General features: G+C 52.4%; 13 protein-coding genes across 13 annotated transcripts; 7 read left to right on the top strand and 6 right to left on the bottom strand.

The window, feature by feature from the left end:
- Positions 1–4: 4 nt before the first annotated feature.
- On the top strand, positions 5–1,404 carry BZA70DRAFT_78250 (cyclophilin-like domain-containing protein). The gene is made up of 4 exons (XM_064915401.1): positions 5–132; positions 186–313; positions 372–499; positions 564–1,404. The coding sequence occupies exons 1-4, from the start codon at positions 29–31 to the stop codon at positions 1,296–1,298; spliced, it is 1,095 nt and encodes a 364-aa protein (XP_064766399.1). The 5' UTR covers positions 5–28; the 3' UTR covers positions 1,299–1,404.
- A 480-nt stretch (positions 1,405–1,884) lies between these two features.
- BZA70DRAFT_269229 (uncharacterized protein) lies at positions 1,885–2,721 on the bottom strand (the record flags this gene model as incomplete). The annotated part of the gene is made up of 1 exon (XM_064911206.1): positions 1,885–2,721. The coding sequence occupies one exon, from the start codon at positions 2,719–2,721 to the stop codon at positions 1,885–1,887; it is 837 nt and encodes a 278-aa protein (XP_064766398.1).
- Positions 2,722–2,922: 201 nt separating this feature from the next.
- On the top strand, positions 2,923–3,582 carry BZA70DRAFT_291394 (uncharacterized protein; the record flags this gene model as incomplete). The annotated part of the gene is made up of 1 exon (XM_064914290.1): positions 2,923–3,582. One exon carries the CDS (start codon positions 2,923–2,925, stop codon positions 3,580–3,582), a length of 660 nt encoding a protein of 219 aa, XP_064766397.1.
- A 37-nt stretch (positions 3,583–3,619) lies between these two features.
- BZA70DRAFT_283517 (Spt3 protein) lies at positions 3,620–4,815 on the bottom strand. The gene has a single exon (XM_064913445.1). The coding sequence runs from the start codon at positions 4,758–4,760 to the stop codon at positions 3,801–3,803; it is 960 nt and encodes a 319-aa protein (XP_064766396.1). The 5' UTR covers positions 4,761–4,815; the 3' UTR covers positions 3,620–3,800.
- Positions 4,816–5,158: 343 nt separating this feature from the next.
- On the top strand, positions 5,159–7,359 carry BZA70DRAFT_300040 (Sec1-like protein; the record flags this gene model as incomplete). Its single annotated transcript, XM_064914683.1, has 5 exons — positions 5,159–5,183; positions 5,252–5,454; positions 5,529–5,548; positions 5,605–6,119; positions 6,170–7,359. The coding sequence occupies 5 exons, from the start codon at positions 5,159–5,161 to the stop codon at positions 7,357–7,359; spliced, it is 1,953 nt and encodes a 650-aa protein (XP_064766395.1).
- Positions 7,360–7,517: 158 nt separating this feature from the next.
- BZA70DRAFT_260277 (uncharacterized protein) lies at positions 7,518–8,976 on the bottom strand. The gene is made up of 2 exons (XM_064910876.1): positions 8,732–8,976; positions 7,518–8,650 (listed from the first exon to the last, which is right to left on the bottom strand). The coding sequence occupies exons 1-2, from the start codon at positions 8,865–8,867 to the stop codon at positions 7,539–7,541; spliced, it is 1,248 nt and encodes a 415-aa protein (XP_064766394.1). The 5' UTR covers positions 8,868–8,976; the 3' UTR covers positions 7,518–7,538.
- Positions 8,977–9,047: 71 nt separating this feature from the next.
- On the bottom strand, positions 9,048–11,736 carry BZA70DRAFT_297128 (uncharacterized protein). Its single transcript, XM_064914555.1, has 2 exons — positions 10,358–11,736; positions 9,048–10,294 (listed from the first exon to the last, which is right to left on the bottom strand). The coding sequence occupies exons 1-2, from the start codon at positions 11,533–11,535 to the stop codon at positions 9,280–9,282; spliced, it is 2,193 nt and encodes a 730-aa protein (XP_064766393.1). The 5' UTR covers positions 11,536–11,736; the 3' UTR covers positions 9,048–9,279.
- A 119-nt stretch (positions 11,737–11,855) lies between these two features.
- Positions 11,856–13,337, top strand: BZA70DRAFT_78141 (GTP cyclohydrolase I). Its single transcript, XM_064915400.1, has 2 exons — positions 11,856–13,246; positions 13,319–13,337. The coding sequence occupies exon 1, from the start codon at positions 11,943–11,945 to the stop codon at positions 12,939–12,941; it is 999 nt and encodes a 332-aa protein (XP_064766392.1). The 5' UTR covers positions 11,856–11,942; the 3' UTR covers positions 12,942–13,246; positions 13,319–13,337.
- Positions 13,338–13,663: 326 nt separating this feature from the next.
- Positions 13,664–14,980, top strand: BZA70DRAFT_241386 (tRNA-specific 2-thiouridylase; the record flags this gene model as incomplete). The annotated part of the gene is made up of 3 exons (XM_064910531.1): positions 13,664–13,764; positions 13,864–14,364; positions 14,431–14,980. 3 exons carry the CDS (start codon positions 13,664–13,666, stop codon positions 14,978–14,980), a joined length of 1,152 nt encoding a protein of 383 aa, XP_064766391.1.
- A 147-nt stretch (positions 14,981–15,127) lies between these two features.
- BZA70DRAFT_291388 (antioxidant and copper/iron homeostasis protein) lies at positions 15,128–15,482 on the bottom strand (the record flags this gene model as incomplete). The annotated part of the gene is made up of 2 exons (XM_064914289.1): positions 15,128–15,264; positions 15,395–15,482. The coding sequence occupies 2 exons, from the start codon at positions 15,480–15,482 to the stop codon at positions 15,128–15,130; spliced, it is 225 nt and encodes a 74-aa protein (XP_064766390.1).
- Positions 15,483–15,769: 287 nt separating this feature from the next.
- On the top strand, positions 15,770–17,866 carry BZA70DRAFT_283510 (pre-mRNA processing factor 3-domain-containing protein). The gene is made up of 2 exons (XM_064913444.1): positions 15,770–16,810; positions 16,866–17,866. The coding sequence occupies exons 1-2, from the start codon at positions 15,956–15,958 to the stop codon at positions 17,802–17,804; spliced, it is 1,794 nt and encodes a 597-aa protein (XP_064766389.1). The 5' UTR covers positions 15,770–15,955; the 3' UTR covers positions 17,805–17,866.
- Positions 17,867–21,685, bottom strand: BZA70DRAFT_250879 (p115 like vesicle tethering protein). Its single transcript, XM_064910703.1, has 6 exons — positions 21,290–21,685; positions 21,181–21,234; positions 20,921–21,116; positions 19,658–20,852; positions 19,350–19,597; positions 17,867–19,291 (listed from the first exon to the last, which is right to left on the bottom strand). The coding sequence occupies exons 1-6, from the start codon at positions 21,578–21,580 to the stop codon at positions 17,946–17,948; spliced, it is 3,330 nt and encodes a 1,109-aa protein (XP_064766388.1). The 5' UTR covers positions 21,581–21,685; the 3' UTR covers positions 17,867–17,945.
- On the top strand, positions 21,686–23,805 carry BZA70DRAFT_283506 (Zinc/iron permease). Its single transcript, XM_064913443.1, has 5 exons — positions 21,686–22,218; positions 22,272–22,371; positions 22,433–22,500; positions 22,556–23,357; positions 23,414–23,805. The coding sequence occupies exons 1-5, from the start codon at positions 22,096–22,098 to the stop codon at positions 23,569–23,571; spliced, it is 1,251 nt and encodes a 416-aa protein (XP_064766387.1). The 5' UTR covers positions 21,686–22,095; the 3' UTR covers positions 23,572–23,805.
- Positions 23,806–25,173: the final 1,368 nt, after the last annotated feature.

Below are 25,173 nucleotides of genomic sequence, written 5' to 3'. Positions count from 1 at the left end.
TTGTATTGTATTGTATTGGATATGCCCAATGGCACCCCGTCCGAGAGTCTTCGTCGACATTCAGTCGCCTGCAGTCACCGGAAGACTCATAATAGAGCTCTTCAATGACAAGGCTCCAAAGACCTGCGAGAAGTACGTACCTGAGAGTATATGATCCTCTTCATCTGCTAACTACTACTCATCAGCTTCCGCTCTCTCTGCACCGGCGAAAAGGGCACTGATCTGACATACAAAGACAGCGTCTTCCACCGCGTCGTCGCTGATCCCGCATATCTCGTGCAAGGCGGTGACATCACCGCCGGCGACGGAACAGGTATGCCTCCTTCGCTATCTTCCTTCTCCGAGTACGCATCTGACAACTGAGTACGCAGGCGGAAAATCAATCTACGGCGAGCCGTTCGCGGACGAGAACCTCAACTGGCGGTCGATAGACGAACCTGGTCTGCTGTGCATGGCAAACAAAGGGCCAGACACAAACACCAGCCAATTTATCATCACCGTGAGTATTCATTCTACTAGTCGCACCTGCGTCTCAGACTACTGACTGACGTCTACTACTACAGCTCGCTGCATGCACTGATCTCGACGAAAAATGCTGCTGCTTTGGAAGAGTCATTCCAGAATCACTACCACTCCTCGACAGCTTCGCAAACGTCGAGATCGACCTCGACAACGACGACGACCGACCAGTCGCGGGCCAGGAGCCGCGCATAGTGCAATGCGGCGAACTGATATTCAAAAAGAAAAAGAAACCACAGACCGAAGAACGACAAGAGACCAGTCGGAAGAGGTCTGTCTCGCCTGATCGACGGAGAGACAGGAGCTTGAGCAGAAGCAGAAGCAGATCTCCGGTGGTGTCGCGCTCGCGCCGCCGCAGTAGCTCGTCGGTGGAGTCTGTCGATAGGAAGAAGCGATCCGAAGACGACCAAGACCCAGAGCGCCCGGAGAAGAAAGATCCGCTTGAGCCGGTGCGCAATCCTCTGAGCAGGACCTATGACCGACGGCGACACTCGCGCGAGCCTGAGGATAGAGACAGAGATAGAGACAGAGACAGACGGGACCGGGATAGCAGGCGCCGACACGAAGGTGGTCATGAGGACAGATACCGCGAGCGCCGGCCGCACGACCGACGACGCGTGGACTACCACGACAGAGACTACGACAGAGACTCATATCGGGGCAGCGACAGTCGTGAGAGGTTTTCGAACGGCGGAGGTGGTGAGGACGAGAGCAAGAGCGGTGCGCCGCCGATAAAGTACAAGGGACGCGGGAAAATGACTTATCGCGAGCGGTTTTGAGGGTCACTTGTATCAGTGGATGTATCAGATAGTGTATATTAGCTGTTTGCTTGTTTATTAGACCACTTTAATGCTGTTTATGCTGCTCGCTATCGCACTTCCACCAGCGTTGCAATCAGTCGCGTAACATAAAAAGCACGTAGATCCCATCAGACCACATCAACACCTCTTCTCTTGTCTCAGATCTCATCTCCTCTTGTCTCATCTTACAATGTCTGGCTCTGGCTCTGGTTCTGGTTCTGGCAAAAAAATCGTCCCGGTCTCGTTCGACTCCGGCTGGCGTCCGCCCCAGAGCTGGGAGACCGTCCAAAGAGGCGGTGGAAACTACCACACCCAGGATGTCCCCACCAATGTGAACATCAGAAACGCCGGGCCCAAGATCTCGCCTACTTACAACGAGGTCCTCGAGTCGGGAAAGAAGAAGAAGAAGGGTGAATGCAAGCAGCAGTAGCTGCTGATCAAGACGTGGGTGTTGCTGGATAGTTGTTAGGGTGTTGGGTCTCTTTGCTGTATTTAGTAATTAGTCTTTATAACTTTTTGTCTTAATATTCTTAATCTCGCAAGATGTATACATTATTCATCATAATCACTGAGCCTGCCGTATCTTCTTCAGCGACTCTATCAGCCCTAGATACCCCTCCTTCGCCTCCTGCTTCAAAAACTCAGCCGAAGCCCGCACATTCGGATACTCCTGTCTCTCAAAACCCGTCACCCCCGGCGGCACAGGACTCCTCGCCGTCGCGGGCGTGCTCGTGCCGGACATGATCCCCGCCGACAGCGCGCGCGACCCGCCGTTGTTGTTTTCGCTCCGCGAGACAGTGTCCTGCACGAGCTTCCGCAGCCTGCCCACGAACTCGGCCTTGGCCGCGTATTCCTGTGTTCCGTTCCAGACCTCAATCACTTTCTCCAGCCGCTCGACCTCGTCGTTTGCGAGCTTGAACTTGTCCTCCGACAGCAGCTGGCGGACGTTGTCCTCCATGCCCTGCCCGTTCTGCTGCCGTAGATCGACGTCGACCTTCTTTGCCTCCTCAAACGTAGTGATAACCTCCACCAGCCGCCGTCTCACCAGCTCAAGCATCTCCAGACGCTGCATCGCCGGGTTCTTCTGCGCGACCTCGCTCTCGACGCGCGGCTTGAGTTCCTTGTTGATCGTCGTATCAAGCTGCTCCACGTCGCCCGCCAGCAGCTCGACCTCGTACTTGAGCCGTGTGGACGAGCTGAGCATCTCTGTGACCACCTTCTCCAACTTCTTAATCAGCTCCTGCGTCGTGTGATCGAGCGAAGACAGAATGTTGACCGCCTCGGTGTGCATCTGCGGCAGCGTCGTCGAGCTGCCGCGGTACGAAGGGAGGATCGAGTTCAGATACGAGGTCGGCGTCAGCGACGGGTTCGAGAACGTGTCCAACACGGCCTCCGTCGTCATGTTTCCCGCAATCTGCAGCTTCGCATCGTCGTTCGTCGCCATTCTTGAATTAATTGTCAACCACTGATTGACTGCGCTGTTGTGTGCAGAGCAGTCGTGAAGGCGGCATCTGGGATGCCTTCGTGCGGCTTCCTCCAAATGTTTAAATCCTCCACTCTCGACTATTCTCCTCCATCACCTACTTCTACGCAGACAGCAGCAATGTCCGACCAGAAATCCTTCTACGGAGCCAACAAACCCGCAGAGACAGGCCGGCAAACATGGGACAAAGACGAAATGCTCAAGCAAGCCCGCGAACGCGCCGAGCGCGAGCGGCACGCGCGAGAGTCCCGCTTCGTCAGAGAACCCACGCCGCCGGACGCTCAGGAGATTGAGATCCGGCGGCAGCGACTGAACCTCGACTCTGATCTGAATAAAGTCACGCTTGTGCCGGCTGGTGCGTCTGCGGTCGGCAAGCGCGGACGGGGAGCTGGGTACTATTGCGAGGCGTGTAACTTGACGTTCAAGGACAGTTTGCAGTGGGTGGATCATTTGAACAGTAAGCAGCATCTACAAGCGACCGGGCAAACGGACTCGGTCAAGCGAGCGACGGTGGAAGATGTCCGGAGTCGGCTGCGGTGGCTGCGGCAGAAGCGCGAGGAGGATTTACAAGGGCAGCAGTACGATATCCAAAAGAGAATCGCAGAGAGGAAACGGATAGAGGAGGAAGAGCGGCAACGGAGGAGGGAGAAGAGGAATGCAAAGCGGAAAGAGAGGAGAGCGAGGTCGGCGTCGGCTGGCGGGGATGAGGTCGATGAGGAACGGCTGGCGATGGAGCAGATGATGGGTATCAAAGGATTTGGAACTACAAAGGTCAACTAAAATGTACTCTATAATGACAATGTATAATAGTAATTACCATCGACTATACAACTAAACTATACAACTACGCACAAACGCAGAATCCAACTCCAAAAACAAAAGTTGTGGGCACCAAGCGTAGTCCGTTACCAATGTGGACACTGTAGACACCCAAAATTAACCAAATGAGTCGAAAAACAAAAACACCAATGAACAGCCAAAATTCATAATGCAAGTCGTTATATAACGACCGTTCGAGTCCGCACCAGACCCCCCGAAAAGTTCCGCAAAGAATACTGTCTCGGCTTTGCAATCTGCAGATTTCTGAACGCCTCTGCTACATGCTTAGCCAGGATAGGTCGCTGGTCCTCATCCGGCGGATCAAACAGGAACCGCTCGGTCTTGCGCGTCTTTGTGCGCTTGCTTCGTCGCATCTCCATCTCATCCTCGGCTTCTTTAACCTTGATCGCTTCCTCTGTCAGGACCGCTACGATTTCGAATGTCAGGAAACCCAGGATATCGATGATGTCGTCGTTCGGTTTCGAGTCTGTGAGCGCGCCGATGCCAGCCCATTCGCGAAACCGTTTTCCCTTTCTGAACGTGAAACTCGCCTGCCGGCACTCACTCCAATGCACGTATTCCTCCTTTGTCACTGCGCGCGTGCGCTCGTCCGCAGACTGCAGCCGCTGCAACGTCGCGAGATTAGCCTCCATCTCCTCCTCGTCCGGTCCCGCGTTGCCGTCCTCGTCCTCCGCGTCCGGCACCGGCTCGGGAAACATGTTTGTGAGGTCCCACGGCAGCTTCACTTTTGATTTCCGGTACTTCATCTTCGGTCCGAGCTGGTCTGGCGCCGCGACCGCGGGCGCAGCGGCGTCCTCGAGTAGTTCGGTGCCTTCGACTGCCCCGCCTTCTTGATCCTTTGCGTTCTTCCGCACGTCTTTCCAAGACAGATATGTTCTCAGCCGATTGACCTTTGCGCGGTCGTGTCTGATCAAGAAAATGAGGTCCTCGACGGCAATCGAGCGAGACCCGCGCCGGGCCGCCTGGGCGGTTGCTTGCAGCAGCATCTCGATGACCTGCGAGCGGACAATGTCCTCGATAAGCGACGTCGTCTCCGTCGGCGGATCGTTGGTCTCGCCGGAGACAAACATCATCTGCTGGATCTCCGGCTTGTACTTGTACTTGTCTGACCCCGACATGCTGTAGATCGGACCGAGTTGCTCGTCTGTTCGCAAGCAGGCGTTGATGGCGATGGTGTGGTGGTGAAGGAGCGAAGATGGCGGTGTTTTTGTCCCCGGAATAAGGCGTTGGGCGCGTCGGCGTCGCTCCTCTCGAAGACTACGCCCTCGGCCAGCGATTCCCTGTATCGTGAACAAACCCAGCAGTTCTCTCGTCGCAGATCAGCGTCGTGTTCTTTTGTTGTTCAGCTTGAGTCAGTTATCAGAGCTGCCTCTGCTTTAGTAGGATCCGCTATTCTCGAGAACCGCCGCTCGGTACACCCCCGAGCTCATCTACAGCACCGAGCATCCCTCTCTGCCACGTCATATAATCCCACACAATGGCGCTCCAATTAGGCGCCTCTTCTCCATCAAAACCAATGACCCTGCGCGATAAGCAGATAGGTGCGTTTACTTTTATGTCTCTGCTGTGTTTGATGTCGGTGGTATGCTGACTGACCGCTCTAATCCAGTCGTTATCGAGAGGCTCTTGAACCTCAACAAGGACAAGAGTCCCAACGTCGTAACCCCAGGTGGCGACGTCACAACGCCCGATGCGAACGGATCGGATCCGAATGGCACCGGTGCTGACGAGCTGATCTGGAAAGTACTGGTTTTTGACAAGTTTGGGCAGGATATAATATCAAGTGTCTTGAGAGTCAACGACTTGTTTCAGGTAATCAGCCATCTGTTGTCCTTTGATCGCCTTGAGAATAAGCTGACGGTTCTTTTATTTTATTTTCTTTCTAGAACGGAGTCACTATTCACATGTATGTTTCTCGATATGGTCTAATTTATTATTTATCACAAGGCTAATACCCTCCAGGCTACTAAACTCGGTCCGGCACAGCATCCCAGATGTTCCTGCCATCTACTTTGTCCAGCCCACGGCCGACAACATCAAGCGGATCGCCCAGGACCTCAACCAAAGCCTCTACGAATCCATCTACGTCAACTTCATCTCCTCCATCCCCCGCAACCTCCTCGAAGACTTTGCCTCGCAGGCCATTAACTCCGCCCACATGGTTTCCCAGGTCTACGACCAGTACCTCAACTTCATCGTCACCGAGCCCGACGCGTTCAGCCTCGCGCTCGATAAAGTCTACTCCACACTCGCGAGCCCGAAGATCCAAGACCAGGAGATCGAAGAGATCATCGACCGGATCGTCATCGGTCTGTTTTCTGTCATCCTCACCATGGGCCAGATCCCTATAATCCGCTGTCCGCGCGGGAACGCGGCCGAGATGGTGGCTCAGAAGCTCGATCAGAAGTTGCGCGACTATGTCATCAACTCCAGAGACAGCACGTTCAATTCGCCTACAGTCAACGCCCAAAGACCAAGTATGTGATTACTATTTTTGCTCTTTATATATCTCTACTAACATATTCAGTCCTGGTGATCTTTGACAGAAACATCGATCTGGTGCCAATGTTGTCGCACTCGTGGACATATCAGTGCCTGATCAACGACGTCCTCGAGATGAAGCTGAATAGAATCAGAGTGGAAGTCGACGACGGCAACGGCAAGGTCTCAAAGAAGGGCTACGATCTGGACCCCAAGGACTTTTTCTGGAACAAAAACGCCGCGATCCCGTTCCCGCAGGTGGCCGAGGACATCGACGCCGAGCTCACGCGCTACAAAAACGACACGACCGAGATCACGTCGGCCACCGGCGTGAACTCGATCGAGGATGTCAATCAGCTGGATTTGAACGCGAACGCGGCGCATCTCAAGTCTGCAATCACCGCGCTGCCTGAGCTGACGGCGCGGAAGCAGACGCTGGATATGCACATGAACATCGCGACCGCGCTGCTCAAGGGTATTAAGGAGCGGGGTCTTGACTCGTTTTTCCAGATGGAGGAAAACATCACAAAGACACCGAAGCAGACCATTCTCGAGACCATCAACGATCCCGAGCGCAAGGATCCGCTCGACAAGATGCGCATGTTTTTGATCTACTTCATCTCCGCCGAGTCTACAATCTCTGCTGCTGACATGGCCGAGTACGAGCACGCGCTCGTCCAGGCCGGCTGCGATATCGCGTCGCTGACGTACATCAAGCGTGTTCGTGAAATCACGCGAATGACAATGATGTCCACCCAGCCCAGCGGCGCATCCAACCAATCCAGCGGCGCCGGCCCGTCCGCCGACAACATCCTGCGCGGTTTCAGCAGTCTGTCGAACCGCCTCACCGGCCGTCTCAAAGACGGCGGTCTGTCCGGCGGCTTTGAGAACCTCATCTCGGGAGTGAAGAACTTTTTGCCCTCGCGCAAGGACCTGACAATCACGCGGCTCGTCGAAAGTCTGATGGACCCCGGCAGCGGCAGCACGCACTCGACCGAAGACTACCTGTACTTTGACCCCAAGATGGCGCGGGGCTCGCTCACGCGGCCGATTCCGCGCAACCGCACCGCGTGTTCGGAAGCGATCGTGTTCACCGTCGGCGGCGGCACGTTCCTCGAGTATGGCAATCTGCAGGAGTTTGCGAAACGCACAAACCGGCGGATCGTGTACGGAAGCACGCAGCTGTGTACGCCGCAGCAGTTTATGGAGGAGCTTTCGGAGCTTGGGGCTGCTTAATAGTAGAGTCTCGTAATTTTAAAATATAGGATACGAAAGAGTGTGTCGATTCTTCAGTTTGTGCATAGTGTGTTAATCTAGCGGTTTCATTTTTCTTTCTCTTACTATGTTGTCTCAAATAGTGAATTGAGTATGATATATCTTTGGCAGTGTAGGTACTATTATTATACATATATACATCATTGGAACTGGAGATTCTTAACCTCCTCGTTCGTAGCCCACTCCTGCACCTTATCCAGCAAAGTATCGAGCGCCGACCCATCCATACAGCCCGGCAAATCATGCATCGTAAACCCGCACCGGTGATCAGTCACTCTGTTTTGCGGATAATTGTACGTCCGCAACTTATCCGACCGGTCCGTGGTCGTCACCTGCGACGTCCGCGCCTGGCGATCCTTGATCACTTTCTCGTTATGTTCTTTCTCCGCCAGCCGCGCCCGCAGAATCATATACGCCCGCGCCTTGTTTTTATGCTGTGATCGCTGGTCCTGCATCGCGACCACGATTCCCGTCGGGATATGCGTCAGCCGAACGGCAGAGTCAGTCGTGTTGACGTGCTGCCCGCCCGCGCCCCGCGCGCGCATGACGTCCACGCGCACTTCGCCCGGCGCGAACGACCGCTCGGCTTCGTTCGAGTTCTCGTCGCCTTGGTCGAGTTGCGGAAGCACGACTATGGCCGCGGTCGAGGTATGCACCCGTCCTTTCGACTCTGTCTCGGGAATCCGCTGCACGCGATGAACGCCGCCTTCGAACCGCAGGCGGTCGTACGCGCCCGGTTCTTCGATCGCGAGGATGCCTTCCGTGATCCCGGAGCCGTCGCCGGACGGGTGGTACTCCAGCACCGAGAACTTCCAGCGCATGTTCTGGCAGTAGTTTTGGTACATCTCCATCAGATTCTTGGTGAAAATCGCAGCCTCGGACCCGCCCACGCCCGGCCGGAACTCCATGATACATGGATAATCCGCAAACGGATGCGGCGGAATCAGCAACCTCTGAATCTTCTCCTTCAACCCCGCCATGCTGACCTTGATCTCCTGCATCTCCCCCAACGCCTCATCCCGCAACTGCAACGAGTCCTTATCCGTCGCGGACGCGAGCTCCTCCAGATCCGCGAGCTCGGCCGAGGACCGCTCGTACGCGGTCGCGTAGTTCACCAGCGCCTCGAGTTTCGCGTGTTGCCGCATCTTTGCATTGTCGTAGGCCTCCGCCAGTGACGCGGTCAGTTGGTCGTATTCGGCCTTGAGCGATTCCGCTTTCGCGCGTAGTTCGGGACTTAGAATATATTCGTCGTCTGCTCGCATCTCCATGTTAGCCACTCCCGCCACTTGCTACCCGTAAAGAAGTCACAGATGCTTTGACGACGACGGCTTACCTGGTATTGACTCAGCTGGTTCGGTACTGTACATCCTCATAAACGAAAACCGGCTGGGAACATGGCGAACAACGTAATGGTTTCTACTCCTCGCCGGCACCAGCAACCTGGCCATCGACCTTCGAATCGCCTGCATCTTTCTTCCCTGTGTGTTTTGTTTTCCGTAATTCCCTTGTTCTTTAATCGTATATCATGTTCCTCTATTCCACGCGCTCAGTCAAGACTTCTACTTCCATGCTCCTCTTCGTTGAATGCAGACAAAAGCGGTTGCGAAAATAAAATAATTAAAGTTTAAAGATCGCTCGCGTCGCTGCTCACTTGGGCAAATTACAACAGAACCGGACTCTATTCAAATAATTTCTACTTTGACATTACAAAAGACTACATATAAACATGTCATGATTCTCACTGCAGTCCGCACTATCCCAACATAAGCAAGGTGCTAGGAAAGACCACCAATGCACGGGATTAACATAACGTATGTACAACAAACCAAATCGCGTCTGCAACATCTCTCGAATTCCTAAAGAAAAAATAGAAAAATCATGCTAGGCTAACATATACGATATGTCTGGAACAGAGTCTATGATCCGCCGTACCAGCGCGTCTTCCTTCTGTCTGGCATCGCTGGAGGTCGGTAACGTGGGTGACAGGACGACTGCGCGTTTTGCGGCGGCGGAGGCGGAGATATCTGAGGTTGAGGAGGACGAGGAGGAGGACATGTACATCGACGTTGGTGACGAGGGTTTCGGGGGAGGTACGTAGATCGCACCGTTCATGTGGCCTTGACTGTTTGAGTGGTGGTGGTGATGGTGCACCACCGATGAGGATTGACTTGGTGTCGGCCTAGCGGAAGTGGGTAGAGGCGGAGCATTTGATGTTTTCGGCGACGACATCAGTTCACCCCAATCATCGTCATCATCCACGATCTGAACCGGCTGTGCAGGAACAACCGACGTCGGATGCAAAACCGTCGGCTGCAGCATGACGGGTTGCATCGCAGGCATACTCGTCGCCGCCGGGTTGCCGTTCTTCTTTGCTCCTGTGTCAACTGTAAGTGTTTTAGCCTTTGGCTTAGCTGCGGCAGTGTCCAGCACTGCAAAGTCGCCCCATTCGTCCGTCTGACCGCTCGAGGCCGCAGGCTGTTGAATGGCAGGCGACGGCGTCCGCGACGAATCTGTCTGCCATCCAAACGCGTTCTGCAATTTCATCGCAGTCGCACTATCATTCCCATGCTTTTGCCGCGGCGGCGGTGCCAGCATTCCCTTGCGCGCGTACTCGGCGTCGACGTACTTGCTCGGACTAAGCGGTTGATCTGCATTATCCCAGTCGAAATATCTACCGGCGACCTTCTGCTGCGCCTTCCACTGTGAGACGACGTCGTACACCCGGCTCTGGATCTCAGAGCGCTTCCATTTGACTCTGATGCCGTCGTCGGCTTGGCTGCGGGACAGGGAGGTGTTTGTCGACGCGGGAGAGGATGGGGCCGAGGGTGAGTTGCTTTTCGGAGCGGGAGTGAAGAATTGGCGGATCGGTCGGTTCAGCATCCCATTCAATTTTCGACTAGAGACACAGAGTTAGTGGGCAAATAAAGAAAGTCATATAGCAGCAGGAAACAAAACATACGATCGACCGTAGTTGAGTAATGGCTGAGGTGCCTGTGTATCTGAAAAGAACGAGGCAATATTCTCACGATCCTCATCTCGATCTTCAGCCAACGGGAAAATCTTGCTCAAATCCGAATACGTGGGTGCCTCGGGCGGCTTCTGCGAGCCCGCTTCAAACGGATTCGAAAAGTTCATTCCCGAGTCCGAAAACGGATCAGGCAGGGTCCCGAAATCGCCAAACCCGCCGGTGTTCGAGGACAACCCTGTGTCCCCGCCAAACCCGCCGCCGGCGTCAAACTCGGGACTACTGGCGGTCATCGGCTTGACAGAGATCGGCGGCAGTGCTTCGGCAAACGCTGCAAAACTCGAGTCGTCGTCGTCGGCGGCGGTCTGGTCGAAGCCGCCGGTGGAGAAGTGGTTGGTGGTGGTGCTGTCGCCCCATTGCGCGTCCGCACTCATTTCGGGTGAGCTTTTGTAGTTGACAGTGGATGGAAGGTCTGCTTCTGGTTCTTTGTGGCTTGTGCCATTGGTCTCTGTTAAGGGCTCTTCGGTTGGCGGTGTTGCTGATTTCTCGGATTCAATTGTCTTGATCTCTGATTCTTTTGAATCTGTATCATTGTTGTCATCCTTTGACTCTGTCTTATCTGTGTTGGCTGGTGATTGTTCTGAGGGCTCATTCTTGCTATTCTCAGGATCGACCTCTGCGTGCGCGGTAGCTTCAGCTTCCGCCTCGGTCTGATCTTTCGCATCTTCTTGTTCCGAAATCGCAAGATCTGCGACATCCTTTGCAGTATCTTCAACAACGTCCTTCGCGTCGTCGGATGGTTGATCTGTAGTTTCTTGATTGTCTGGTTTTAGATCAGATTGCTGCTGCACAGTCGCTGCAGGTGTAGTCACCGTCGGCGGGGAAGCCACGAAAGACGCCCATGGATCCTCTTCTTCATCATCATCGTCATCTTCAGCAATGACAGGAATCACAGGCGAAGCAGATCGCGCCGAGTCAAGAGTTTCTGATTGCCCGAACGCGTCGGCTTGAGAGTATGACGGCTGCTCCTGCCTCTCCTGGCCAAAACCGAGTGATGCTTGCGAAGGCGCGGGTGTGCCCCAGTCCGGCAGTACGTCGTCAATCGCGCTCCAAGGCGCGGAAGAAGACTGCGTCACTGCAGGCGACGATTCAAACGAACCCCACGGGTCCATTGCTGCTGTGTCTGTGGGTTGGCCACTACAGGCGTATGCTTAGCATTCGGGAGGCAGCGGAAGCGGTGCGGTGCCGGGCGAGCGGCGATGAGACTGGTTGTGGGTTGTTCCGCCAACGATCCTCTGTATCTCCACACACAGAAGACGGTCTATTGATGCGCGTAGTTGATCGAAAGCAAAGCAGAGACGGAAGGCTGCTCGGCGGTCGTGAAGCAGTCAAAAGAGCCGCCAGCAGGAGGCGACATCCGATTAAGGTTTAAATTATAACTTTAATCCTCAGCTTTGGTCCCAACCGAAATTTCTCAAAATTTTGCTGATAAAATACACTCCGCTCTTATCCCCCACCGTCCTCTGCATTCAGTTGTCGCTCTTTACTCACTTCAGAAGCAATTACTTAAGACCCTGCGATGCCAATTAACCCCAACGCCGAGGTCGCTGCGGACCCAGACACGCTCATCTCGCTGCTCTCGCTCAACGACAAAGTCCGAGTGCGGACCGAGGGCCCCACGGAAGATGACCTTTCCGACGACGACGAGCTCGAGGAAGACGACGGAATCGACGACGTGAGCGGAAACGCGAGTGTAGCATCGCTTTCTCAACCTTCGCGAACGACGCCCTCTTCGCCACTCAGCGGTGGCGCGGGCTCGTCTCGACCGTCGACAAACGGAGGTGGTCAGCACCATCTCGCGTACACGCACCCTCACCTGTCGGACTCGGCTGCTGGGTCGAAGATTTCGAGGCCCGCGTCGCCGTATACGCTCAATCCGCCGATTGATTTTGACGGGCTCTCGTGGCCGTCGATAGGGACGCGGTCGCGGCTCGAGAATACGCCTGAGGAGCGGGAGGCGAAAATCAAGCGCATTGCCGACGCCGTCAGAGTTATCTTGACCGAGCTGGGTGAGGACCCGTCTCGAGAAGGCCTGCTGTCGACGCCGGAGCGATATGCAAAGGCTATGCTGTTCTTTACCAAGGGATACGAGCAAAACATTCGAAGCGTGATCAACCGCGCGGTGTTTGAAGAGGACCACGACGAGATGGTGATAGTGAAGGACATCCCGGTATTCTCACTTTGCGAGCACCACATGGTCCCTTTCAACGGCACGATCTCGATTGGCTACATCCCCAACTCGCGAGTGCTCGGTCTCTCGAAACTAGCGCGAATTGCCGAGATGTTTGCGCGCAGACTACAAGTGCAGGAGCGCCTGACGAAGCAGGTCGCGCTGGCGGTGTGGGAGATTCTCCGGCCACAGGGTGTCGCGGTTGTTATGGAGGCCTCGCACATGTGTATGGTTATGAGAGGAGTTCAGAAGCCTGGTAGTTCAACAGTTACCAGTTGTATGCTTGGTCGCTTCCGAGAAGCGCAGAAGACGAGAGAGGAGTTTTTCTCGCTGATCGGGCGCCGGTAGACGATCATGGCGTCTCTGTATTATTTCACCTGTGTTTTTTATTGTTTCATTTTTTATTGTTTTATTTTTTTGATTTTGATTTCTTAATTCATATTACGGCTTGGGAAAAATTAGGCGTGCGGGTCAAATATTGAAATGCGCTTCAACAGCATTTGTTTTCTTTCTTTAATCGTTTGTGTCCTGATGATATTTCTGCTAGGTCATGGGCTCATGTGTGAGTGTATGGTTTCTTTTTTTGTTTACAGTATTGTTTCTCTACTCTCTACATTATCTATCTATTTGCCGACTTTGTAGTCGCTGTTTTCGTAAGTTCGGCTTCGTCGCGTGATGTTTTTGTTTTCGATTGTGTCAATGCTGCACTTTTCTAATGTAATTAGTTCAACCTTACTGTTAGATGTATTATTCAATTGTTTATAGAGGAAATATTATACAGATGCCTCTGGAATATGTTCTTAAACGTCGAAGATAGATTTCTGCTGTGCGGCTCGAAAGAAATAAAATCTTTCAAAACCTCCCAACTCGAACCTGCATCAGCATCTTATATCCGAAGACCCATCTCTCAGCATATGAACCGAATACTACCAGCATCCCTCTATGTTCGAGGAGTATGTGCTCAGCTGACTCGGGTGCGGTGGCAGCAACTGAGCAGGTACTCCACGGCCTTTCCGGGGACAGACTACGAAGACGTCAAGCCCGGTCCCGACGACGCCATCTTCGTCGCCATGTCGGGCGGCGTAGACTCGTCGGTCGTTGCGTTTTTGATGGCGCAGGGTTATAAGAACGTGACGGGGGTATATATGGCGAACTGGTCGATGCCTCGGACGTCAAGGCGGGAGATCAGGAAGAAGAAGATTCGGATGGTAGTCCCCAAAGATCCGGGGGCTATTGAGAGGATTGAGAAAGAAGAGGCCGAGCAGGATAGACAGGACTTGGAATCAGGCATGCTCTGCACGGAGACTGACTGGGCGGACGTTCAGTCTGTGTGCGAGAGTCTCGCTATTCCTTCGATCAGACTGAGCTTTGAAAAAGATTACTGGACCGAAGTGTTTGATCCCATGCTGCGCCAGTACGAAGCGGGAACCACGCCGAACCCGGACGTGAGTTGCAACAAATACATCAAGTTTGGGAAACTGTACGATGCGGTGGAGAAAATGGCGCAGGAAAGAAAGACGGGGAAATGGTGGCTAGTCACTGGCCATTATGCCCGCGTGGCTAGGCATATTCCGACCGGGCAGACTCATCTGTTGCGGCCGGCGGATAGCAGGAAAGATCAGACGTACTATCTATCGAATATCGACCACCGGAGACTTCCTAACATTCTGTTTCCGCTGCATCAGTATTCAAAGCCTGAGATCCGACAGATTGCGGTTGACAACAATCTACCGACTGCATACCGCCCTGACTCGCAGGGTCTGTGTTTTGTGTATCCGAGCATAGGCGCTACCGCGGCAGCGAAAGCCCACAAGAGCGGGAAGAAGTTGGTAAAAAGCAGTGGGTATACGCATTTTAGGGAGTTTTTGGCAGAATTCATTGACCCCAATCCCGGTGATGTGGTGACTGTGGACGGGAAGGTTGTGGGCAAGCACGATGGTCTCTGGGGTTGGACGGTAGGACAAAGAAGTGGTGTCACGATGCCGCAGGGAGACCCGGAGTGTGCAGGTGCCTGGTACGTGGTAGACAAGAGGATAGCTACGAACGAGGTAGTCATTGCTCGCGGACGGATCAACGAGTGGCTGCTTTCGGACGCCATAACGTGTACGGACTGGACATGGATGGCCGCCGCAGACGAGGTCGAGTCGCTGGTGAAGCTGGCGGAGGACGGAAAGCTACAGGTACGCATTCGGAGTCTATCAGACCCGGAAGCGGTGTCAAAACTCGAGATTCTGCCGGGGGGTGAGAAGGTTGCGATTACGTTTGCAAGACCGCTGGATAGTGTGGCGAGCGGGCAGACTACGGTCGTGTACTCTGGAGACAGGCTTCTGGGGGGCGGACCGGTGGAGGACCGGAGGATATCAGTGAGGGCTGAAGCGCAGACGTGATTGTACATAGAATGTAAATAGACTGTAAATATGATTTAAGACTACGAGAGGTCGGTACCCCAAACCAGAGAGGTCTGGTCTGGTCCATGAGCAAATTATATCCAAAACTATGCAAGCTCCATTAAATTTGGTGATTGTATAGCTAAATTAGGCAACAACCTCTCCGCTGCGGACCTCCTTGCCGGACTTCTTGATCTGGGCGAGGACGGTGTCGTAGGAGACGTTCTCGGCGGTCTTGACGATGACTTTCTGGTCGTCGAGGGTGATCTTGACGTCGCTGACTCCTGATGAGATGGTTGTTAGTAGGCAAACATATTGAGTGAGATCTATGCAAAGATAATGAACACGTCACGACGACAATTGAATCGACTGTTTCGACTTGATCAGTAACAATGATGAAAGGAGATGGCATACCCTCGAGCTTGTTGAGGACCCGGTTGACGGCGCCGGAGCATCCGGAGCACGACATCGCGACGTTGAACTGGTACTCGTGAGACGACATTGCTGGAAGTATTCCTGTAGGCTGTGAATAGGAAGAAGAAGAAGAGGTTGCTGGGCTGATAACTCGCGGTGGACGACGATGACGGGCAGAAGGCGAACAGGGAACCGCATGGCGATTTATAATCGACTACGGCGCCTTAATGGAGAGGGTCAGGGTTTTTGATTACGAGAGCACAGTCAGCGCACGCAATCTCCTCTTTTTATGGAGAATTCTGGTTGTTTCTATGAGATAGAAGAGACTGTTTTATTGTCAGATATCTGCTGAATATCCAGCACAGTAGCTGTATTATTGCCTCTGCTCCTCGAGGGCCGGTGAGTAAGGTTCGTCAGTTATCTGATAATCTCTCTCAAAGTATTGATTATGTCATACCTTATACAATCAATCAGGGTAACTCACCGTCGACGTCAAATACTCTTCGTCATCTACATCGCATCTACCGCTCTACCGTACTGCCCATCTCACATCCACCAGCGATGGCGTCCGAAACCCGTAAACGGTCGCTCCCCGCGGACGAACCAGGGCCGGACACGCCGTCTTCTGCCAAGAAGCAAAAAGCACCCGATGGCTCCCCGATCCCTGCTTCTCCCGCGCCAGCAGGAGCACCTGCAAACAAAGCAAACGACATCATCGCAAGAGCAAAGGCGATTGCTCGCGCAAAAGCTGCTGCGATCAAAGAGAAGATGCAGCAGCAAAATAAAGCATCTTCGACTCCTCCACCTCCACCACCATCTAGTCAACCTCAGCCACCCTCATCAGCAGCACCACCACCGCCGTCTACCTCCTCCTCGAGCTCGTCCGGACTTGATGTGAAGGCACTGCTCGCTCAGATCGCTGCTCAGCGAGGCGTACGAGCCTCCGCTACCGCCGCTCCAAAAAAGCCAGATGTCGGCGCGAAAAATCTTGCAAACCAGAGAGACGACATCAAAGCCCACGGCGGACTAAACGTCGGCGTGCACCCCGCGCTTCTCGACTCGCGACTGAAACCAAAGACCGCTCAAGAATCCGGCAAGGGCTCCAAGAAGCTGATGGCGCCTAAATTTTCCAGCACGATGGCGAATAATCGCAAGAAGGAGCTGGAGATCCTGACAGGGCCGCCTCCTGAGGAAATTGATCCGAAGAAGAACCCATACTTTGATCCGACGCTGGATGTGAAGCCCAAGGAGAGAGGGAGGCGGATGCTGGCATTTAATGAGAAGGGAAAGTATATCGAGCAGGCGAGAGAGTTGCGATCGCAGGCGCAGTTGGCGGAACTCGAGAAACGAATGGAGGCGGAAGCGAAAGCGGCTGGTACATTTCAGGAGTTTGATGCTTCCGATCTTGCATTGAAGGTGAGACAGCGTGTCTTTTGTATATGTGTGTTATTGAATACTAACTCTTTTGCAGAAAGAGGAACCCCCAGAGGCTGAATGGTGGGATCAAGGATTCCTGGCCAACAAAACCTATGACGATCTCGACAACAAAGAGAATGTACTGATCGATTCCGAGCAATCAATCATCACAGACCTAGTACAACACCCGGTCCCCATCAACCCCCCATGGGACAAAAATACAGTCTTGATCCGCCCGCCGCACCTGACAAAGCGGGAAATGAAGCGGATCCGCAAAGCCGAACGAGCAGAGCGACACAAGGATAAGCAGGACAGAATCAGGCTGGGTCTCGACCCGGCGCCTCCACCAAAGGTGAAGCTGAGCAACCTGATGAACGTGCTCACGAACGAGGCGATTCGCGATCCGACGTTGGTCGAAGCTCGCGTGCGAAGGGAGATGGAGGAGCGAAGATTAGCTCACATCCGGGACAACGAAGAACGCAAGCTCACGCCCGAGCAGCGGCACGAGAAGCTACAGAAGCAGCTCGAGAAAGATGAGCAAAAAGGAATCTTTTGCGCTGTGTTCAAGATCGGCAGCCTGGCAAACTCACAGCACAGATTCAAGGTCCACAAGAACGCGCTCGAGTACGGAGTCCGCGGCATCACGATCGTCAATCCAAAGTTCTGCCTCGTGATTGCCGAGTCTGGCGCCCGCACGCTCAAGCAATACAAAAAGCTAATGCTCAACCGAATCGACTGGACGGCAAACATCCAGTCGAAGCAGTCAGACGAGTACGAGATCGAGGGTGTGAAAAACAGCGCTGACCGGTCTTCGCTGGCGGATCTGTCGCAGAATAAGTGCGAGCTGATTTGGGAAGGAGAGTTGAAAAAGCATCAGTTTTATCGGTTCACGTATAGAGAGACCGAGACAGCGGCTGACGTTCGTGAGTTGTTGGATAAAACCCAGACGACTCATTACTGGAACTTGGCAAAGACTTGGACTAGTGATTTGTAAAGAATGCCTGTATATATTTTGACTCGCGATGTATGATTATTAGTATTTAAGAAGATCGACCACTTTTATTAGTATATTACAATGTTTCTGCCACTCTGGCATATGATACAATCCACTTCTAGCTTATATAACACCGTCCGTCTAGTCGACGTCATCTTCGTCCTCCTCTTCGTCGTCCTCATCGTCCTCCTCGTCTTCTTCATCCTCGTCTTCCTCGTCGGCGCTCGCTTTGCCATTAGTCTTTGTCGTACCATTAGGCTCAGCAGCTTTCTTTGCCTCTGTCTTCTCTTCTACTTTTTCCTCACTCGCTTCCTCCTCTTCCTCCTCCTCCTCATCGCCATCCTCTCCACCATCCTCTTCCTCCTCCTCCTCTTCGTCTTCCTCGTCACCACCAATATTCGCAATCTTCTCCTCCAAATCAGCCATGACTAGCAAAAGATCTTCAACCTTCTCCTCCGACTCTTTCAGTGATTTTTTAAGCTTCGTGACCTCGGTCTTCTTCGCTTCGATCTCAGAAAGCGCGTTCGTAGACTTTTGCTTCTCTTCTTTGAACTGCTTCTGCAAAGCATCCAACTTAGCCTGCGTCTCCTTCAGCTTCTCTTCGGTCTTGCGAGCCTTGGCACCCTTGTCGGATGAAGCGGCGCTCAACTTTTCATTCACACTCTTGACCTCTGCTTCCAACTTTGTCACCTGTGACTTCAAGCTATCGCGCTCTGTCTTGATCGACTGTACTTCCTTCTCCAGCTCCGAGATCTTCTGATCTTTGCTCGTCGAGGCCGCCTTGACCTCCTCCACTGCTTTCTCCTTGTCAGCCACCTCCTTCTTCAGAGCATCGACCTGCCCGTTCAAGTCAGCCGCCTTAGTCTTGAACCCGTTCAACAGCGTCTGCAATTGCTCAGTCTTGGTAGCCACCTGCTTCAGCTCTTTGTCCTTATTCTCCATCATCGCATGGGTATACGACCGCTGCTCCTCAACCTGCTTCAGCCGGGCTTCCAACTTCGTCTTCTCCGCAGCTGCAGACTCTTTCAATGACCGCAGACTAGACTCGGCTTGCAACGCCCGCTCTTTGGATCTCGTGAGCTCCTTGTCCATGTTATCCGCCCGATTCTTCTCTTTCCGGAAGGACTCTTGCAGTTCGCTTTTCTCCTTTTGCAGGCGCATCGTCTCCAGCCCGAGCGATTGAACGTTAACCCCAAGTTTCTTTTCAATCTCCTTGGCTTTCTCCTTCTCGCCCGCGACCTCCTTCTCCGCGGCCGCAAGCTGCTCCTGCAGCTTTTTCACAACAGTCGAGGACTCTTCCAACCGTGAGCTCAAGGCCTCTTTCTCATGCGCAAGCGTCTCGGATTGTGAGACTGAGCCGGCAAGAGACTCTTGCGTCTGCGCTATTGACGCGTTGGCACCTTCGAGTTGAGCGCGGAGCTCGTCGATTTCTTTGGCCATCGACTCCATGGACTCGACCGCCTGTTCGTTTTGAGCCTCGATCGCTTCTGTATCACCATTAAAGTCAATTTTCTGTCCTTCAATAGAAGTAGCAAAGGCACGTACCTGGACTAATCGGATCGCGATTCGGATCCTTATCAAGAACTTTCTCAAGCCGGCTGTACCGATCCTTGAAAAAGTCAATAAACACCCGGTTGAAAAACACCTTTGGCAGACCGGTCTCGTCTTTTCCCGCGGACAAAATCTCGGACGAATCAAAGTCTCGGACAAAGTTGTTGCGACGCAAAAGGCGGAGTTTCATGATAAACGAGTCGCGGCCTATTCTGTTTACCAACAGTCGATGCAGCGTGGGTCTTGATTACAGTATTTTGTTAGTAAAAGCTACTATCAAGTACGCATACGGGATGGCTTACCTTGGAATTGGCGACTGGGTGGTGCAGTAACCGTACAGGACAGCGAGTAATGTAGTGCACATCCCCTCCACCATAATATTATGACTTGACGACTGCGAAACATCCGCGACCAAAGACTGCACGCTGGATCCTTCGCTCAAAAAATCGTCGATCGCTTCGTAGTCCTCGTAAAGCCAGACACAGAGAAGCATGATGTACGCAATAGGAATTCGCGCGTCGAGATTGTACTGTAGAGCAGCGACGAGATTCGCAGATATAGTCTGGATCGCGGTAACAACCTCCTCGCCCTGTTCCTCATCGCCGATCGTGATCGATCGGGCGAGATCCTTGAGCTCCTGTCCGCCTTCGAAGATATGGAGCATGATCACGCACGCAAACCATGTTTTGTAGGGATCTGTGCGCGCGTCGGTTTCGTGGTCTAGAATGCCGCTGAGAAGTTTGGTGTTTTTAGGACCGCGGTTGTCGTTGAAGTAGGCGTCGATAGCGTCTTCCAAAAACGCGACTCGGGTGTTGTTGTTGTTAGAAAGATATCCTTCTAAGCACATCGTTGCGCCGACTCGTAGATCGAAAGCGTAGATAGACGAGCATGAGAGTGCCCAGTTCAAGAGCGCCTGCGTCACAGGGATCGCTTCCGGTTCGACCTGGACATGGGAAGGTTCGCCTGGGGCAGAAACGTTGATATATGGCACATCGATATTTGAAAACTTCTCCTGGATCTCATCGTGCCCGCGAATCAAGTCTCCTGCGGCAACAAGAGCCATAGCGCGAACCTGGATGTTTGTCGAGTCACCGAATGCAAGGCGCAGGACATTCATCAGCACGCCGGCCTGGAACAAAATCTGCTGGTTGGCAGGAGTTCCCAAGCTATCCTCGACCACGAACAATCTACAGATCTCCAGCACGAGAATCATGTTTTTGGTTTTCTGCTGATCCCAATTCGCGGCCCCTTTGTCGGTAATCATGAGCTCTGAAAGTCGGGGAATACAGCTCGTCTCTCTGAATAAGTTTTGGTTGGAAGGGTTGAAGCGCAGAAGATTGGCAATCAGTAGCAGACAGTCTCGGACAATCACGCCGCCTTCGACACCTCCCTCTCGCTCGATGATCAGGAAAATCTTGTCAAAGGTGTTTTCGAACGCAACTAGCTTCTGGATATCAGGATGGCCGTCGACGAGGTGAATGAGTAGCATGACGGCCTCTAAACATGAGTATGTATTAGCAAGATCTCACAGTCATAAAAGTCACAGTAAAGAGCTCGGAAGTTACCATTCTGAATTGCTTCTCTGTGATCATCCAACGTGGAAACAAATCTAGAGATACCGAGAGGGGCCGCAAAGACGCACTGCTTGGTTCGTTCTGGTCTGTTTGTGAGGATCGCAGCTAGGAGTTGGAGAGTATATAATCGCACATAGAAATCGGGATTTTCCAAAATGTCAATCAACAGTGATATGTTTTCCTCGCGCTGGAGTATTGATCAGGGAGTTAGTCGCAATCTTCAAGTGTACATAATAGACAGACGGGCGTACCTGAGTAAACTCGTCGGCGAGCCACAGGGCGATATAATCAACATCAGCCGTGGTCTGAAAACCGGTTAGCAAACGAAACAAGGACAGGCTAGCAAAGGTGGTCACGGACATCAGTTTTGTCTCTCACAAACAGCAGCAGGACGGTTTCCAGAGTAGCTTTGATAGTCTCGGTATCAAGACGATCACGCTGAAGCTCGGCAATCAGCCCTCTCAATCCGCCGGTGACGACTGCCTCACGGTACTCCCGACAGAAACCTTTGAGTCCCAGAACAGCGGCCCGTCTGTCTTCGAGAAGGGTCGAGTTCAGGAGACGATCACATAACTTTGCGATCGTCTCGAGCGCGGTCGTCGACGGTTTCGGTTGCGTCTGCGGCAGGAAGCCTGTCAAATAGTCCTGCATGATTCAGTGTCGACGATACGCCTAGATCGCTTCTATTATAATCAGCTGAACATCAACAAACAATCAGAGCAGGTCGATAGACAATGAGATGAGAGAAAGCAAATTCAGGCTGCTGGTCCACCTTTTGACGACAGCGCAGCGCTTTGGGAATTAAAGTTTTCAAGCTTTCGCTATTGCTGCGGCTTGTTCAACACCCCCTTCTTTGATCTTTGATCTCGGCCATCCTCGCTGCTCATTGTTTGTTTTGGACCTCTGGTTTTGTGTATTTGCATGAAATCTGTGACCGTGGACTGGAATTGGAATTGAATTAATTGAGCGTCTGTGGTTTTAGGTGCTTGTCGTTGTATAGATTTCTAGGGCCACCTCCTCTTCGCGCTATATTTTTGGACACACGAGCTGATCCCGCTCCTATTCTGGACTGTGCCAAAAATATCCCAATTACCACTGTCTGATTCCATTCTATTAACTCCCTCTTTTATCTCGACTGTCAATTGAGTTGGCATCATTGCACAAAAATGGCAAATTTCAAACTTATCCTCGTCGTCCTCGCGGTTTTGGGGCTCTTCAATGTCGTGGCTGCGGAAGTGCTCACCGGCTCGGGGACCTATGACCTTGAATACATTGAACACGAGCTGCAGGTAATGTCGTTTGTCTTTAGTTGAGTGGGACAGATGTTCTAACGGGCTTCCAGAAATGCACGGTTGTTAAAGAGCTGGACAAGCTAAAGGAGAGCAGCCAGTCTACCGAGATTGGCTTCATTCAAAAGACGTTCGACGCGTTGTTTCCCTTTGGTGCGTCTTATCTTTTGTTTTCAGCACATTGCTCTAGTTAATCTGCTGACACTCGTTACAGGACCCGGTGCGAACGCGCTTCTTGCGACCGCTTATATTTCCGGACCGCCAAATATTCTTCTAGCTCTGGTAAGCTGCCTGCGACTGAATCAGCTCGTCTGTGTACAGATACTGACGTCTCCAGATCCCGACCAACATTGATCCGTCATCGTTGTCAGTTCTTGTATCCTTTGCTGTCGGCGGTTTACTCGGTGACGTGTTTTTCCACCTCATGCCCGAGACCTTCCTCGGTGAAAGTCACGATCCAGGCCACGTTAGCCTCGTCCTTGTCGAAGAGCACAAAAACACGCTTCTTGGACTGGCGATCTTCTTTGGTTTCGGAGCTTTCATCGTTCTCGACAAGACCATGCGCATCTTTGGCGGCGAGGGCGGACACGACCACTCGCACTCGCACTCTCACGAGGTGGAGGAGAAGGAGTCTGCCTCGTCATCCGCTGTCGAGGACGCACCTGTTCGCAACCTTCGCAGCCGATCGAAAGCTGAAAAGGAGCCGACCGAGTCAAAAGAAGTAGCCAAGAAGCCCCAGGAAGACGAAATCAGCACGTCTGTCAAACTCTCTGCTTACCTGAACCTGATTGCCGATTTCTCCCACAACATCACCGACGGCCTCGCCATCGCCGCCTCGTTCTACATCTCCCACAGCGTGGGCGCGACCACCACCCTCGCCGTCTTTTTCCACGAAATTCCGCACGAGGTCGGTGATTTCGCGCTGCTCATCCAGGGCGGGTTCTCAAAGTCAAAGGCCATGGGCGCGCAGTTCGTCACCGCCATCGGCGCGTTTCTGGGAACATTCATCGGAATCCTCATTCAGTATCTGTCCTCTGTCGAGGGAGTCGACCACGACGGCCACGGACATGGCGAAAGTGAGGGCGGATTATTTGGAACTTCCTGCAAAACAGGTGACTTGATCCTCCCTTTCACCGCAGGTACAACACCCCTTTCTCACAACTTTGAAGAAGATATGCTAACCTTCAAAATCTAGGTGGATTCCTCTACATCGCCACCGTCGGCGTCATCCCCGAAATCCTCGAGACCGACTCGCGACTATCAAGGCTCGGAGAGATCAAGAAGGGAATCTATCAGGCTTTCGCGATGTTATTGGGCGCCGGCATGATGTTTGTGATTTCTTGGACGGAGTAACAACGCTCGGTCTTTGAGTCCTCTTATAATGTAACGATCTAGAAATTTATCTTTCATGTGTCTATATCCTACTTTTTGTAGGTTTGTTCCTTCTTTCTATTTTTTAATGAAATTCTTTTTTTCTTGGTTTATAAATATATTACAGATCATTTTCTCAGTCGCTTCGTAAATTGTAGATTTTCTAGAAAATATTTTTGCAGGAAAGTTGCGGGCCAGAAAGACAATTATAGCAGTTTTGAAGATATTATCAGGTTATATTATATGCCTCGATGTAAGATTAATATGAATTATTTCGTTCTTTTCTATTTTTTTTTATTTGTTGAGAGCGTGTTGATATAGGCGATAACAGCATCAATCGAATAACCACTGCATCTCGCCAGCGCCTCACCGCGAAATCCCAACTTCCTGTTACGGTTATCACCAAAGTTCCTACACGCACTTTTCTTCCAAACTAGATTAGAAATAATTACAGCCACAATCACTGTTCAGGGACCAGATATAAAACAAAAAGAAGGGAGTTTATTTTTTTTTCTTTCTTGGTTTTACAATACGGTACCGCCGCGCGCTCTTGATACATCAAATACAAAAACACTCTGCTCTCTGCTAAGAAATATAAGAAAATAAAAGAAAACAACAAACAAAGTTTAACAACAAATAAAAGCACAACAACGTAACAATATAACAACACAACAGTACAACAAGCCAGCGCAACAGCTTGTCAGCATAAATCAGAACAGAACAACACCAGAGAAGCAGATACAGAAACGACAGACAGGAAGAGCGCGCATAAAGCGACTGGTGCCAGGATCGGGAAGAATGCATTACGCATACTCTTTCACAAGAGATGATTAGGCTCTTTCTCAAAAGTTATGTGGGACTCTGCGACTCTCGAAATCGCCATACCCACTAAAACCCGACTTCACCCAGAAGGCAGTCATAGACTGCCCCCGTATTGGTGGATTGTCAACGTTGCGCTTGAACCGCTTGGTCGTGCGGACTCTCTTCAACAACCGTCGCCTCGGGGCTCCCCTGCGACGGCGCAACTTACCAGTGCGTTTGTTGAAGAGACGCGACAACGAAGACGTTTTAAATCCAATGGGCAACCTGGCTAAAGAAGAAGCCCATCAGATTGGCCGCCCTAACCAACCGCGTCCACCCTGACCAGGCAGGATCCTCGGCGCGTACATGAGACGGCCACGCAGAGGGACCGGGCCGACAACGGAATTTCAGTTCCTTTGAGCGAACTCACCCGGTATCTGCGCGGGCAGGCCATATACCAGACCGCTTGGTCGAGTAAGCTTCTCCCTCCCTCTTCTCTCGCATGCATGGCACGACACCCTCTCTTGAGGGTGTGCAACCACGGAAACAGACCGGAATATGCAACTCCCCTACTTCTCGAGGTCCAACCACATAAAGCGAGTCCTACCTGCTGCGGTATATGCTACTCTTAGAGAACGCTACCTGGATATTATGCTACCCTGAAAGGCGCGCTATCTGTTCCAGTCATAGCAGCCCCCAGAGAGTGCTACCTGGTGCGGAGTATTCTGCCCTCAGTACGAGAACGCTACCCACGCATAGGCAGTTTCTCTGGAGATGCTCATG

Source organism: Myxozyma melibiosi, assembly GCF_037950935.1.
Source record: "Myxozyma melibiosi strain Phaff 52-87 chromosome Unknown BZA70scaffold_12, whole genome shotgun sequence".
Taxonomy (NCBI): domain Eukaryota; kingdom Fungi; phylum Ascomycota; class Lipomycetes; order Lipomycetales; family Lipomycetaceae; genus Myxozyma; species Myxozyma melibiosi.
This window is presented reverse-complemented; position numbering and strand designations above follow the sequence as displayed.